Genomic DNA, 17,039 nt, shown 5'->3' on the forward strand with positions numbered 1-17,039 from the left:
AGATCCCGATGGGCCAGCGACGGGGCCACTGCGTACCTTCCACACACCGGACTAACCGGCTGGTATAAATTTCATAAATTAATATGAAAAAAATCAACACTTGCATTTTTACCCAAATATTTTGACTTGTAAATCAATCAAGCTATTTTCCAAAACTGTACAATTTTTTTGTGCAAAACAATGCTCGTTAATTAGCCAGAATAGGGATAAACAGTAAACACCAATATTTTTTAAGCAAATGGATTTCGCTGTCAAGGCCGCTGCAGCAACTCGCTCAAAGTAAAACTATTCAGGCTAAATCTATGCAAAAAACATTATAATTTCACTGGAGACTCATGTTTTCATTGCCTAGAAAATTTACTGAACTTCTTTAATTTGCCCAATTTCTTGTAATGTATCATTCTGTAAATACAATTGTCACATGTATTATTTATTTAGAATAGTGACATAGTGTCAAGACATAATTTTGAATATATTCAACATCAAAACTCAAATTAAGATTTTTTTGTTTTTAATAGTTTGCCACTCAAAATTTCAAGTAACTAACAAAGTTTTTTGTGGGGAAAATTTGATTTGTGTGAGTTATAAATTTACGTATGTTATCATTTTACATGTGTATTATCACGGCTTTACGGGGCCAGTTCCGGTTCTAACGGGTCCATCACAACTTGGCTCATGGTGGCCCCCACCTGGCCGCCACTCAAAAAGGCTTTATGTCGGACCCAGGTTTAACTGACAAATATATCAAATGTGTCATAAATCATATTAAAAAGTGTATTTTTTCTAACTGATGCATGCATGCAGTGGAGAGTTACATTATGTGAAGCACATGAATACAAATTGTTTCTATGACCTAATCCGTTCTGCAAGCAATGTTCAAATCTGCCGTCTCTATTGTTCAGACGGAAACAGCCTCCATATGTTTGCTTTTGTAGAAGCAAGAGACTGTAATCGTCGGATGTTCTCACTTGAAAACGATTTTTTTTTTCACAGCCATCTGGACCATTAGTCCTCTTCCATCTGTGAACATTTTTGGCCTCACTACACAGAAGACCAGATAGCGCTTGAAAGGTAATCACGCAAACTTGAATAATGTATTTGCCTTTGGCGCAAAAGACCAAACTGATAGGTCAAATGACATGCACAATCAAAGCCAGGGTGAAGATTTGAATCAGCGCCTGCAGACTGTTTCGGGCTGGTTGGGTGTCGGCACAAATGAACAAATGCCTGATATAATGAAAAAAATAAAGGTTTAAAAATGTCAAAACACCTTAAACGGCCCTGTACCATTGCTATTCATTTATTATTACCTTTTTTCATGGTAAAACTGTTCACATTAAAACTTTAACATGAATGCATAGCGTCAAACCTGCTAGCATCAACATTTGAGCAATTTTAAAAATTGTTAGCATGGAGGTTGTTATCATAACATCAAAATATTTACGTGCCATAATCAAAACTTTACCATTTATAATTCTGCAAGGATGGTTGTTAGGATCAAAACGCTCCAACTGTTAGCTTGCTAGCATCATCAAAACGTAAAAACAAACAAACAAACAAACTTAGCAACCAAACTTTAGCATGAAAACTGTTAGCATTAAAATTTGAGCAGATCGATTGTTAGCATCAGAATTTTAGCATGGAGGTGGTAGCAACAAAACTTTAGCATGGAGGTTGCTATCATCGTAATTGTTAACAGCAAAAATTTAACATGTGCTATGTTGTAATCAAAACTGAGAAGCTGAGAAATTGACCTTTACCATTCAAAATGTAGCAAGGATGGTTGTTAGGATCATCCAACTGTTTACTTGCTAGCATCAACAAAACTTGTCAAATTAAACTTTAGCATCCAACATTTAGTATGAAAACGGTTAGTATTAAAACTTTAACAGACTGCTGGCATCAAAAGTAGAGCATAAACTTTAAAAACAATAAAAACAGCAATTATTAGCGTCAAAACTATTGGCATTGAAATCTTACCATACAAAAGCTGACAAGATGTGACACAAATTAATAAATATCTATTTTCATGCCTCACAGCAGGCACCACAACAATCCGCAATCTGATTAGAAAAAAATGAATTGTCTATTAATTCAGAGGAGTGCAACAATCACTCTAACAATGCGCTGTGAAAGAAAACACTGCGACGTGACCTTGCTGCTCCCTAATGAATCAAATGTTTATTGTCATTTCACGAGCCTTGATGTCATTAGCTCATTTATCACTCGCAGCTGCTAAAAGACTGATTAACACCAAAGTGTCACATCATCTGCAGAGGTGGCAGCAAGAGGTCGGAAATCCTCTGCGGCTCAACACTGTTGTTTCCTGGGTGGCACTTTTTTTTTTTGTTTTTAAGACGACCCTCTGACTTCAAATCCGCCTGTTGTCTTCACAGACACTTCTTTGGCTTATACAGCTGGCACAAGGATGTGTGTATGTGTGTGCGCGCGCCTTCTCTTTTCAAATGTGCTGATGCATGGGTATTGTCCCGTTATTAACACATATTGTATACAAGGGGTGGGAATCTTTGTCTCACGATTCGATTCCGATTTTGATGATTTCTCTTTCAATTTATAGATGTGCAGTCTGACTCGCTAATGCTAATTAGCGCACTACTCGCGGCACTTTTATCACTCAAAAGGACGACTATTCATACAAAAAAATTCAGGAATGTATACAGAGACGCATCTTAACATTACTCATCGGCATATGCTCTTCCTACGCTGCAAAAAAACTTTCATTGGCGTAACTTGATTATGACTTTCCTTTTACTCTCTAATGTGGCTGCAAATTAACTGTGTATCAGAACGCCACACTGCCCCTAAGTGGCCAAATCGTGTACAACATGAACAGGGCTCCCAATAAAGGCACACACAACGGCAAAACAGTATAAAATAATTTAATACAATTGATTTTGGAACATTTAAAATGTATTCTAAAATTGTACTGAATGAGAATCGCGATTCTTATTAGAATCATTTTTTTTGGGCACACCCCCTACCGTATACGCTTTTACTTTTAATCAAGGCACTAAAGAAAAGGTCAACGTTTCCACTGTAAAAAAAAAACTAAAAAAACAGACATCTTTTGTCTGCTCTGTCATTGCATTCTGTGCCCACATCCTTGTGCTCTCCACCCTCTAAATGATAGAATATTCTGGAATCACAATGACAAGTACAGGATAGTGTTTCCCCTCTTAGACATTTCTGTCAGAGAGTCTTAAAAAGTTTGGTCTCGGCCCATCCCCACTCCCTTTAACATGAGGCCCAGCACTGACTGATGAGTCCTTTGGTGATTTAATGGGGTAGTGAAAATCCATAAAATGTTGAAGTATGATGATACTGGCGTTCGTAGGGTTTTTTCCCCATCATAATTTGAGGGTTCTACATTTACTCATGAATGCACTAAAAAGGAATCCACAAGCCAAATTATTATCATAAATTTTACCGTATTTGAGTAATTCATTTTGAACAAGCCTCGCCCGCAAAGTCTGTGAATTCCTCGCCATTTCCTGTCTCCTACTCTCGGCCTTCCTCCGCGCACCTCCCTTCTTACCCTCCCCGCGCTGGCCTTTTATTGGCTGCCAGCGGCACGTCATGTGGTTCTGCGGGATCCTCCCATGTAAACAGGCATGTTTTACCACCGGCCGACTGCCAAAACCCCTCAATTTGTCACATCCAAGTCACTTAGTGTTTTGCGGCTTGCAAGGTGCAAGCAAAAGGTAATGAGGAGGAAACCTCAGGCAAACTATAAACCGCCAAAACGCCTCCGAGAAGAACTGAAGCAACCGTCGTCTGTTCACACTTTCAAATGAGAGTTGGACAGATGCTACACGTTTTAGCATGTTAGCTCGACGTCGTCGTGTGACTCTCGGTGCACTCCGACTGTCGCCAGCAGGCTGCGTACGCTTGGCAGAACCTGGCATGTGTCTGCAGTGAGCCACAAAGCCAGCATTCATTAAAAGCACATGGCCCAGGAAGGTTGCCGTGCATGGAGAAGTAATATGGTGTGACAGATGCGTCAGCTCACAAGTCAAGGAGATGTCAAGACTATGATCACATAAATATCAAGATGGTGATGTGCCGTCTCTCAGGGTACTTAGTTAACAACGACGGTAGCGACATCCATTTCCAGGTTAGGTTGCGCAGCGGCAAGGGACAGGTAGGGCGAATTGTTTTCAGCACAACAGGTCAAGCGGCGCAGTGAGCTAATTGGTTAGCTTCAGAGTTTGGGGGGGTTCCAAATGGGCTATCACTATTGAATTTTTATGGAAGTGATTATTCTATCGATTAAAGTGTATTATAAAACTTTTTTTTCCTCCAAATTACTGTTTATGAACTACGGAATCGTATTGCATTCACTTGGGAGAAAAACTGTTTTTTGCGTAATTTTTTTCTGTTTTTCTGAATATCTTTTTTGTTTAACTTAAAAAAAATTCTTTCTGTCATAAACAAAAAATATTCAGGAAACCGGTGGGTTGGTTATTTAAAAAAAACTGAAAATAATTACTGATTTTATTTCTTTTTATTATTAAAAAATATTCAAAAAAAAAGGTTGAAAAATTACTCAGAAAAACTGAAAAAAATATTTAGAAAAACGGGGGGGGGGGGGGGGATTTAAAAAAAGACAGAACATAATTATTGATTTTATTTATTTATTTATATTTATTTTTGTCATAAAAAATATTTTTTTAAAACAGGGGGGGAATTACTGTAAATTGTATTTATTGTTTTAAACAGGAAAAAAATATTCTGAAAAACAGAGCACCAGCATTTATTTTTCGGAGTAATTTTTTTTAACCTCTGAACTCCAAGTGACTTGTTGCAGACTAGCAAATAGCGGACACTTTACCTCATGCAATGCACTACATAAAACGATAAACCTAGCTTACATTAGAATGATAGTACACAGTAAAAAAAAAAAAATGCATAAAACATTATCAATACTGTGTGTGTTACTAATTACGGTACATGCCTTACCTTAACTGAGCCAGTAAGTCATATAGTTGAAGGGGCGTTGGAGGTATGCGGGAAAGTGTCCGTCATTAGTGAGTCTGCAACAAGTCACTTGGAGTTCAGAGGTAAAAAAACCCCGAAATTAAATTAAATTACAATTAAAAAATTACTCAGAAAAACAGAAAGTGATGCTTTGTTTTTCAGAAAATTTTTAAATATATATTTTTCCCTGTTTTTTTTAAATATTTTAATGACGGGGGGGGGGGGGGGGGGGGGGTGTCAGTAAAACAGAAAAAAAATTGAAAATCAGATTATTATTATTTTAATTACACACAAAAAACAACGGTCCCCCCAAAAATTTGTCGGAAAAACAGGAGTTTTTTTTCTCCTTGTGAATGCAATACACTTCCACAATGAACCAACCAAAACAACTAAACAATTAAGTAATCACATGAGAGGGTTTGATGATATACATTCGGTCAACGTCATTGTTTTCCAAAGTACAAGAAGATGTTTGCAACTATCTTTCATTTTGATAACCAGTCTAGTATGACTGTGAATGCTAAGTGAATGCTTGTTTTTCAATGTGTGCCATGTGATTGGCTGGTGAGCAAGCGACTGGAGTGCACTCCGCCAGTTTTCCAAAAGTCTGCTGAGGCAGGCGTCGGCTCACCCGCAACACTAATGCAAATACAGTAAGCAGGATTAGAAAATGGAGAAATGGGGCGGAAGAATTGAGTCTCGATTCGCAGATTTCCATTTTTCTCTTCCATTCAGCCGCCATTCCACACCAAACAAATGACAATTTGTTCTTTATATAGGAACTTAGCTTTCTTTTCCTATCTCAGCAGGTACTTGAAGGAAATGTTCTGATTCAAAACTTTGAAAATTTGATGCAACCTTTAAGCCACCTTTAGAATTGAATTACTTCCTTATATGCAAAGGTTGGTCAGAAGTAATTCATGCTAATCACATAGGTCACGATTCAATTTGATACCGATTAATCCCGATACAAATCTATAAATTGATTATTGCGATTTTTTTTTTTTACTCAGATTTAGAAAATACTAATCAGTAAACATGTACACTGTACGATTTGTATGAAAATTTATTTATCTGAAAATTCAGGCTTATAATTGAGCCACTGCATTTAACAAACAGGTTGCAGTCTGTTTCATGTTTGAACAGCACTGAAATAAAATATTAAGCTTAATTTTCCTTTAATATAACATTCTTCCATGCTTAATGTGTGAATTCTAACCCTAAGTAAGACATTTTGTTTAATATTCCCATAAAAAAATGTATGTTTAAAAATCGATTCGGCAGCATATCGAATCGATTCGCGAACTGCGCGCTGTAATATCACGATATATTGCCGAATCGACACCCCAAAAGAAAGTTTAAAAAATTGCACAAATAAACAGAAAATTGCGTGGCAAAATATGAGCGATGTACTTCCTGTTTTTCATTTATTGTTTTATGGACAGGCCAATGTTTTTTTTTTTTCAGGGCCGATAGGAGGCTGATAACCGGTGTTTGGAGCCGATATCCCCCTTTCACTAAATGGGAAACTATTGGAGTAAACTTATTTTTTTTACTTTGTGCTTGTATGTAAAAAAATAAAAATATATATATATATATATTTATTAGATTTTTTTAAAACAAGAAGACATAGGCAAGATTTTGAAGGAGCTAATATTAATCAATGAATTGGCCGGGCCCTAGTATATAATAATGTACCCAACCATCTATCAAATACAATTCTATCCTAATTCTTATGTCAGAGTTATTGGTACGTTATGACAGATTTCAGCAGCCTTTTTCAGACGGCTTGGAGACGCTTGTGGTTTTTGTGGGTGAGAAGCAAAAGTTCATATGAAAATCCGTTCAGATGGGATTTAGCTGACGAAGACATCCAGCTGCCTTTGTCGTCTGCGCACGTGCACATTCATGTGCACGACCCCCACACGCCTACACACTTCTCCCATTACTTGTCTGTTGTCTTTGCACGCCTCATGTAGGCCAGATGTACACACACACGCACACACACACACACACTTATGAGACATCCTGATTTCAAACTACGAGGAGACAACTGGAAAAGAAATGGAGACGGCAGTGGGGGAGGAATGTGGATAGAGATATGCGGGTGTCTGACGGTTCACGGCTGCAAGGTGAGGGAGCGCAGGGGTCGAGGGGGCGGAGGCAAAAGAAGACGATGGCAAGGGAGGCGGGGGCTGCAAAATGGCGGCTTCCTGAGGGTGTCCGCCGTGGGATCGGCCCAAGCACGTCACTTGACTTTCTCCTCGCTTCCTATTTTCACACACGCTTTTCGCACGCCATTTGCTCGATCATCATGCACTTGACCCCCTCGCCGGTTACAACATGGCGACTTGATGCTAGTTTCATTTGTTTGTTAGCATTAAACTAAACTGACTTTTTGCCACTGTACAACGCTCGCATGTCAAATTTCTTGCTTCCAAGTCAAGGCAAAAATTAATTATTCTTAACTAGTTAATAATAATAATAATAATAATAATAATAATCAACCGGACAACAATTTGAAACAAAATGGGAGTGACAACTGCATTGGTGTTTTGCTAGCTAGCACTATTAGCTTTTGCTAAGCAGAGGCGGCAAATCCAGGTCCAGAAAGTAAAAACCCTGCCACAGTTTGGCTTTAGCCCCTTGTGCTAGCTAGCTAGTTAGCTAGCTCACTAGCAGGTAACAGAGCACCCGGGGAGCTAGCTAGGGAGCTCGCTAGCTAGCACCTGGGGCTAAAGCAAAACTGTGGCAGGGTTTTTTTACTTTCTGGACCTGGATTTGCCACCTCTGTTGATAAGTACCACATACAATTGCTTCATTTGTTCATCATCTCCACAGACAATTTGAATAAAATATTTAATGCTGTCTAGTGCAGTGATTCTCAAACTGCTGTAGCACCAATAGTGGAACATGGGCTCCATCTAGTGGTATGCCAAAGAATCACTGAGTACATTTAAGTCGTAATATGTAATGGTATGATACAAATATAAAAATTTGTTTTTAGGAACATTTGTGTTGTCAGATTTATTTTAACATTGTTGGAAAAGAAATTTGAATTTATAAAAGCACATCTGTCTGTCGCTCTCTCTCTCTCTCTCACCCCCCTCCCTTTCTCGTTCTCTCTCTCCCCTTCCCTCCCCATCTACCCCCCCCCCCCCAAGAATGTGAAGTTAAGAGGCTGCTTGCTCGCGCACACGACTCTGTTTGCTTAGTCTGTGACACGGAAAGACAACTGAATAAAAGTTGGAGAGGGAAGAAAGTGGCGCAGCGAAGCAGACTCAGTCTGGTTATTGAATTGGATCGGGGTTTCATGAATTGGAAATAGGGTTCATGTAGACTACTAGAATATATACAGTACATAATTGGCCAGCAATTAGAGATGTGGTAAACATGACGACAGGCAGTGTAAAGCTGATGTGATTTGTAGCAAATGTGTTAAATGCAAAAACAAACCCTTTTTTTCTTTTCAGAGCACATGTGGATTTGGCCCAGCTGAAATCACCTTACTAAAGTTGATTTCAAGACAGGGGGTGGGGGGTTCTGGAAGGTGGGGGCCTCTTTTGAAGTGGTGTTACTGGGTCAGTGAGCCAACACCATCGCTGGCTGAGGAAGATTGACGAGCTCATCTTCCTCACAGCTGCTTTTACATTCTGCGCTGGGGAGAGGCCAGCTACAACTAAGTAGTATGAATTCACCACAAGGGGGGGCTGGGGGGGGGGGGGGGTACCTTTGAAAATGTTTTTGTAGTTAAAGATCTTTTCGGCACCTTTGTAGCTATTATTTAGTCAGCTGTCATCAGCTTTCCTTGTTTTCTTTCTCTTTAAGGTGCAATATGATTGAAATGTGAATTGAATCAAATTTAAAGGTCACAATGCCTTCGAAAACGGAGATTAGTACCATTTAAGATAACTAGCGCCCCCTGCTGGCCAAGTTAGGTACTTACTCATCAACGTCCACAATATGTGAAAAACAAGATGTCAAATTTAGTTTTAATTACACCATTAACTTTTTTTTTAATGATTTTAAAGAAACCAATGAATTTAAAAAAGATAATAAAACTAATTAAATGAATAATCGAATGATTCCTGTTAATAATAATAATGTAACCCTAATATGTTGTTGTTGTTTCCGCAGGCTGGGTAAAAAGGCGGGCTACAAATCGAACGAGGCTCGCTCGGTTACACCTCTCTCTTTCTCTCTCTCTCTCTTTCTCTTGCGCTCATGACATGCGCAGTAGTACACAAAACACTTCAGCATGTAAAACTAAAACACAATACCAAAATGAATCATTTACAAAACAAATATAGGCTATTTCAATTGCAAGTAAATAAAAATACACATTGGCAAACTACGTGCTACAATAACGATAATAATAATATGTGGGGAGGATTAAAGAACAGAGCAGGCCGTTATTCCTGCTATTCATGATACTGTATGTTTTTAACCATGTATTTTTAATGATGGTCATGTCGAATAGCAAATGCCAAATCTCAAGGCACCACTGTATATATACAGTTGGAATATTGGTGTAATGGTGAGTAATTTAGGCAAAAACTAAACAAAACAAAACAGAAAAATACTTCAAAAATCCATCCCGCACAGTGTTTTGTTTTTTCACTTGTACACTTCTACTGAATGAGCTCTATGAATTCCAGTTCTACGTGGTTATTCTAGTAAACAACAAAACTAATGGTGCATCAATTTTGCAAGAAATGATATTCGTGGGAAAAAGAGAAGTCGTAATCTGCAATACAGTGGTGTATTTCTTTTAAGAGAAATAAAAGGGAGGAAATGCTCCATCACTTTTTATTTTCACCCTGCAAAGTAAGATTTTTAAAACCATAAACGGAGCCTTTTCTTTCTTCTTCTTGGTTAGGTGGTCAATATTTCACATTAACAGCAGGCTGATGAATGCTTCCTCCCCGCTGCAGCCAGAGCAGCTTTAAGGGCACCATTACCTCCGCGAGACATATTCTCACTGCAGGCCAACTAAATTATTGCCACATTTTCGCTGCTTGCGCTCAAACTGCACTACTGAGAGGAGAACATCCATCTTTGTCCGTCCTGGGAGCTGGAAGAGTCATTAAGTTATACAGCCCGTCTAACCTTGATCAGCTTCGCCCACTAAACTCATCTTTTCAACTGTAAATTTTTTAAGAGATGACCTTGAAGTAAACACTTTTGTGGCTGTTTGGATTCTTACTGTACTCAGAAAGTAATGGCATTAATTTTACAGCTTTTTCCTATAATGGATCATTAACTCATTCACTTCCATTGACGGCTATAAACGTCAAAAATTCATTTGAACTATTTCTATAAGTTTAACTTTTTTTTCCACACCTAGATTTTTTTAATTGTACAAATTCGAACAGATATAAATTTTTTGATTAATCGTGAGTTAACTAGTAAAGTCATGCGATTAATTACGATTAAAAATGTTCATCGCCTGACGCCCCAAATTTTTTACAATCCTTTTTTTTATTCACTGCCATTGACGGCTATAAACATCAAAATTAATTTGAACTATTTCTATTAGTTCAACATTTTTTTTCCACTTATTAACAAGAGTATGAAAACCTAGAATTTTTTTATTGTACATTTAGAACAGACGTAAAATTTGTGATTAATTGTGAGTTAACTAGTGAAGTCATGCGATTAAAACTTTTAATCGCCTATCACCCCTTATTTTTAATAATCTTTTTTTTTCATGAATTTATGGCAGTGAATGAGTTAATAGGCATGTTATTTTTTCATTCATTCACATCATTACATTTGTTAATTGGCTTGTTGTAATTAATATCTCTCTCTCTCATATATATATATATATATATATATATACATAAAATGTATGTATTTTAATAAATTATTTAATACAGAAATCTAAGAAACAAAGATGTCGGATTTGCTCCACTTTGAATGTTCCATTGTATGACATGTATGCACCATTTCATTCTTTCAGTAACAAACCTAAAGCATGTTAGAGGAAGCAACTGTAAACGTACAATCTCTGGGTTGGGACGCGAATATACCGCCTTAAACAAATAGGGAAATAAAAGAAAGCCAAATCAAAATTGGGGTCTGCAAATTGCTATGTTTGCAACCATCAAATTACAAGGCAGCATTAGAGTTTATACAGCTATAAAAGCATAATTACGTACGCCAGCTTTTATGAATCGTGTGGTTTTCAAACACCATGTCCCTTTAGAAAAGTTAAATACCTTTCTGGTGATTTGCTTCCTCGCCCCCTGGCCGTCGACTGGCTGACTGCAGTGACTTTACCGTTTAGAAATGACAGGGTTGACCAAGCGGCATACTTTGAGGGCACGAGTCGAGCGTTGACGGGGACGGATATGGTCGTGATTTTTTTTGCGCGTTTGCCAGCCAACGCTAATCGTCAGGGAAAACTTGTGAAAAGATGGATGGCTTTCTCAGATGTGGCCTTGAAAGGCTTTGATCCCAAATTTGTTCAATCTTTTCGATTAAATAAACAGACTCCTTTTGGGGATTTTTTTGCCTCACGAAACATTGGAAGATGTTTTATTCAGATTGACGTATGTGAAATGTAGAGCAGAGCAAAAACAAGGCTGATGCGGACAAACAAATTTGACAGATGGTAAATAATAAAATGTACATAGTTTGATTTGCATGACATTGACATGTCACTTGGTCACTATACATTATACTTTCGTCAAGAGATGCACATCTTCAACTTGTAAACACATAATTGTTGACAGTCTTAATGCCAAAACGCGTTAACAAGCACAGTGCGGATCAGAGCAAGAAAAGGGGCCCCATGGGCCCCTGACCTGCTGGGGATCACAACCTCAGATATTCATGTCAGCGGTGTCACTGTGCACCCTTAAACTCGCATAATGAACTGCGCTACTTCTAAATTCCAACATCTTTATTGCCGTGATCTATTATCGTGGTCTAAAGTATGCATCTATGCAACTCTCACACGCCCAGCGGGGGGCACTCGGGTCAGAGGATTTCCTGGTGAGGTCCCCGCTTCTGATTTAAAAATTAGGATGGCAATAATTAAAACAAGCGCAGTTTAAAACGAAACAAACCATACAGAAATGTTTTGTCACTGAAACTTTGAGTACACTGCATTAAATTGTGTAACTGTTGTTGTGGCAAAATGACCTAAATTCAGTTCAATCAATCAAACAACATATGTCTGGCCCACTAAATTAAATGGCAACTATTAAAACAAGATAGCCAAAATAGTAGTAGTAGTTAATTAAAACAGCGAGGAACGTGAGCTGAGCACATGCACGTGGTCAAGCAGACAACATGGCTGCCAACACAAACACATTACTATCATAGTTTCTCATTTCTTACCTTACAGCTAAATAGAGCACCTCACACATGACGTCATTAATCGATGGTTTCATTGTGCCATAAATTCATCCTCAATCTTTAGGTGGTGAGCACTTAAACGTGCTAACTGTGGAATGTTATACTTACTTACTATACAAGCAGTCTGGACCAATTACAGCTTGAGGTTTAATCACGTGTCTAAATAGTAGCCACCGTTTGGCAGGCAGGTAAAACAGAATGGACTATATGCCACGGAGACTTTGTTTCCGTTTCCGGTTCGCGACGTGTGAGCCGCGTCCCAGTACTTGCGCTTCCACCTTTGTGCCCCTCGATTCCCGATGAGCGGGAGCGTGCGGTTGGGGGGCGCAGGGGTGGGGGTGCGAGTGTTGGAACGCGGCCAGCAGTGGCTGGAAACTGCGCTGTTGGGTAAAACCCGGAAGTCCGTGGCATCAACTCCATAGGGAATGTTGTTTTATTCAAATATACCTGACACGGGAAGAGTTTTATTTGGGGGGGTGGGGGGCAATTTCATAAAACCTTAGGAAAATGTCCACTAGATGGCGACATTTAATCTGATGTAATCTTTCTTGATAAATATTGACTTAATTGTAATGAGTTATAAATCATCCTCACGCTTCTCAACCTCTGTTGCATGTCTACATCATTTACATATATTATTATTATTTAATTATTTAAACAGCCACTAATTTCATTCCTGAATTCCATAGCAGATGCAGAAGCTTAGTAGTGTGGTGACTTGCAACCTAATATCAGAAAGGTTCAAAAAACAAAAATCACTGAGGTAGTTTATTAGAACAGAAAATAAATACTTTTACAGATGCATGAACCAAAAGAATCATAAACAACTGTAGTTTCTTCACAACGTTGAATATTTTCACCGTTCTACTATTTACAGAGATGTAGCTTATCTCAGCTGGTGAAAATGCGCTCAAAATCTTGTCTCAATGATGAAAATAAATAAATCCATCCATTCATTTCTGATGGCGTTTGTCCTCATTAGGGTCACAGGGGAACTGTAGCTTATTTTAGCCAAATATCCATCATAAAATTTGAAGGGGCAATTGTGTAATATAACAGGGTTATACTAGATCATAACATTTCCCAGTTCATAACTTATTTAGGGGACAACATGTGTAACTGTCTTACACTTTAGAAACAAGCACAGTCCACAAACAAAGAGTGCAGCTCAGTTTGTCTCGCGTCCACCGTGGCTCGATCGTGAACTGCTTTTGCGAGAAGCTCAAATTTGTTCATTCATTTGAAATGACAACACATGCAGCAGAGGAGGAAAGGTTACAAAAACAACTTTCATTGACATTTAAACAGGTAGAGGCAAAGCAATACAAATGCCATTATTAGTGTTTTTGGAGAAAAAGTCATCCTTGTACCATTGTTAGTGTTGCACTTTTGTCTCCGGCCTTCACTTCCTAATCATCAATAAATCCGTTCCTCTTTACACAAATGACAATAAGACACAGTAATGACTTCCCCAAGCGATTACAAATTTATACCTGGCCTCCTGAGAGCAATCATTGACACCCGATTTTGAGTCATTTATGAATCTCACATAAATGTTTTTGGAATGTGGAAGGAAGGTGAAGAGAATAAAGACATCGAATGCATTCTCCACATAAGAAGGCCGAGGGTGAGATTTTCGAACCCCGAAACATTACTACGCCATGCTGTCCTAAAAAACAAACCCCAAAAAAACTAGCAGTTCAGACCCGTTTTCTGGGTTTGGTCACGTGACGTCCACAATGTGAGCCAAACGGCATTTTGACGTCAATTTCAGTTGACTGCAGGTGGCAATGCGGGGCAAAATGGCAGCCCACTGCGATGGATAAAAGCGGGTACATTTTTCTGCTTAATTTTTATTTTACAAACACAATATTCATCAGAATATGGCGTTTAGACTCGTAGGGGCACATAGAACATATGGCAGACTCTTTTTTGACGACTTGTGATTGAAGGCCTAAATAGAAGGAAAAAACTGCTACTGGTACGTAGAAACAAATCTCTGAATTCAAGTTATGGGTCTGTAACTGGAGATTACTTGATATAAAACATATGGAGGTAAATTTGGTTCAAAAGCAACTTGTAGAATAAATGTGTAGTTGTAGAAACAGTAGCTTGTAAAAGTCTCAGCTAGGAGTCACAGGTGCACAAGGGTTATAATAGTTTTGGGTTTTCCATTATAGCTATTATTTCCTTTTGATTTTTTTTTTTAATTCAGTAGTTTTAATTAGTTTTTTCAAGCAAGTGTGTTGGTTTTTATTAGTTTTCTTTCTTTTTTTCCCAAAGAAAAAGCTTATTTTATGTAATCATTTTAATAATTTCAGGTATTAGTGTTATTATTTTTTTTATATATTGAGTATTTGTTGACAGCAAGATTTAAAAAACCAATATTGAATAATATAATAAACTACAATTCTCAAACAACTATTTTCACTACAATTATAGTGAGTTTTACAATTCAAAGACGTGCTGTAGTTTTAGTTAATTTTCATTTCCTGAATTTCATGTGCACTTTTATTTCGTTAATGAAATCGTTGTAATTACTTTTGTTAACTATAAAACCTTCAGTACTTGTACAGGTTAGGGGCGGGCACTGGGTAAAACACAGGACCATTTCGGCCAATCAAAAGAGCTCGTTTGAGGTGGATATGGCTTGTCGAAGCTCCATCTCATTGCTTCATTGCACGTTAATTTTGCTACAAGTTGTTTTAGCTACAACTGAAAATGTATTTTATACAAAAGTTTTTTTTGCTACAAGTTTCATTTGCTGAAACTGCAACATTTCTTTTTCTAAAACTACAAGTTAGTTCTGCACCAAATTTACCTCTACAACTGCAACTACAAATGTCTTTTGTACAGGAACAAGTTACTTTTACAATACAAATACAGTAGAGTCAAACGCTAAATGTTCATATGGGTTAGAAGACGTTCCTCTCGCCAGATGAGGCAACGTACAGCATGTTGCCTTCGTGGACCCTCATGATGTGGTTTCTCAGCACCGGCAGGCTACTGAATCCCGCCCCGCACGTGGTGCACGAGTACGGCTTCTCCCCCGTGTGGACTCTCAGATGAACCCTTAGCGAAGAGCTCTGGCAGAATCTCTTCCCGCAGGTTTTGCAAAAATAGGGTTTCTCACCCGTGTGACACCGCATGTGTATCTGCAACCCTTGCATGCGTCGGAAGGTCTTACGACACCTGCTGCAAGAGTACGGCTTCTCCGCCGAGTGGGTGATCATGTGCTGCGCCAGATAACGCTTGAAGCCGAATCCCTTTCCGCAGACGTTACAAACGAAAGGCTTGGCTTGCGCGTACACGTCCGAGTCGGAGTGGAAGACACTTCCGTGGAAAGGCTGCTCAAAAAGTTGCACCTGAGAGTTGATGGTGTTCTCCAGGTTGTACGCCCCGTCCTCCTGATCGTGATGTTCTGTTTTAATACTCCGAGCGGACGTGGAAGCCATGTTGTCACTTAGGTAATCTTGGTTATTTTCTGGATAATAGTCACGGAAGACCATTTGATTATCGCTGCTCGGTTCTGATGTGTCAAAGTCGCCGTTTTCCGCAGCATCGGTGGCGTCTTTGGCCGCTTTGCTTTCATTCTGGTCACAGTTCAAAACCAGCGGCCAGACTGCACAATTGGAGAAATGCTCCTCTTGTTTCACTTTAATGCGCAAAGGCGCTTGCTGCTCCTGCGCCACAATGCCGATGCTCTCCTGGGTACACAATCCTCCCTCTGGGGACTCTGATGAAACAGACCAATGTCTTGTTAGTAATAACAACAACAACATCTATAAGAAATGATTAGAATTAAAATTGTGAGTTGACTCAAAAGCTCAATTTCATACAGCAGTGACCTACCTCGATATTATACACACATTTAAATGTTCCACCTATGATCCCTAATGTAAGCTAAACAGTGGCAAAGTCATTATTACAGCAAATATTTGTATGATAAACACATCTCTCTCATAAATGTAATATGGTTCTAGAATAGCAAGTGACTGAGCGTCTCTTCTTGTGCCACGTAACTGCCTAGCCTCACGCCTGCAGTGTTCTTACAATTTAGGGTTTAGCAAATAATCTAAATGAATGAATTATTCAACCTGTCCTCTGTGAATGTCCAGCGGGTTTGCAAATGACGTCAAGAAGCCTGCGCTGACGGTCCATCTCTTCTTCGTAGGCGACGATGGTTTTCTCAAAAACACCAAATATTTCTTCAGCGGCGGCAGTCAGTCGCTCGTTGACGAACGTCCTAAAGTGATGGAATTTGGACGTGGTCGATTGCGTCACCGACATGGCAAACGGAACTGTTGTTTAGCCCAAGGAATGAGGAATTGAGATTGATAGGTTTCGCTTCGGTTTGTTTAACTTCCGGTAGATGTTACACCGCTCAGTTCCGATGGTGCACGTGGGGCACTAGGTGATTCCGCTTTTTGTTTTATTTTAATATGTGCACGTACTCTCGTAAGATTAAGACTTTAATTTGAAAAAAATATGACTATAGTTTCAATGATATACGACCCCCAGCCCCCATCTAAAATATACAATTGTCTCGAAATTAAACACCTGGCGTCACAGGAGTACTTCCGACATGTGTGACGCTGTTTACCTTCCGACCACGACAGGAAGAAAATGTTATTCTCAAATTAACTCAACTTTATTTATGGAAACTATACGTACTT

The 17,039-nt window shown here is 38.8% G+C and overlaps 1 protein-coding gene and 1 long non-coding RNA gene across 3 annotated transcripts in view; both read right to left on the reverse strand.

The window, feature by feature from the left end:
* The window catches only part of LOC147173411 (uncharacterized), a 117,305-nt gene extending 104,847 nt beyond the window's left edge, over positions 1-12,458 (reverse strand). For both annotated transcript variants that reach the window (XR_015094877.1, XR_015094876.1), the window contains exon 1: positions 12,346-12,458. This is a non-coding gene — a long non-coding RNA (uncharacterized LOC147173411). The remainder of the gene's footprint in view (positions 1-12,345) is intronic.
* A 2,120-nt stretch (positions 12,459-14,578) lies between these two features.
* On the reverse strand, positions 14,579-16,754 carry LOC147173414 (uncharacterized). Its single transcript, XM_086076605.1, has 2 exons — positions 16,461-16,754; positions 14,579-16,099 (listed from the first exon to the last, which is right to left on the reverse strand). Exons 1-2 carry the CDS (start codon positions 16,651-16,653, stop codon positions 15,279-15,281), a joined length of 1,014 nt encoding a protein of 337 aa, XP_085932731.1. The 5' UTR covers positions 16,654-16,754; the 3' UTR covers positions 14,579-15,278.
* Between the last annotated feature and the right edge of the window lie 285 nt (positions 16,755-17,039).

This window comes from Leptonotus elevatus, chromosome 5, assembly GCF_054856555.1.
Source record: "Leptonotus elevatus isolate MCC_2025b chromosome 5, RoL_Lele_1.0, whole genome shotgun sequence".
Classification (NCBI taxonomy): domain Eukaryota; kingdom Metazoa; phylum Chordata; class Actinopteri; order Syngnathiformes; family Syngnathidae; genus Leptonotus; species Leptonotus elevatus.

Coding starts and splice junctions, on each gene's coding strand:
- LOC147173414 (XM_086076605.1), bottom strand. CDS start 16,653: ATGTCGGTGACGCAATCGACCACGTCCAAATTCCATCACTTTAGGACG. Junction 16,100..16,460: donor TGGACATTCACAGAGGACAG/GTTGAATAATTC, acceptor CTGTTTCATCAG/AGTCCCCAGAGGGAGGATTG.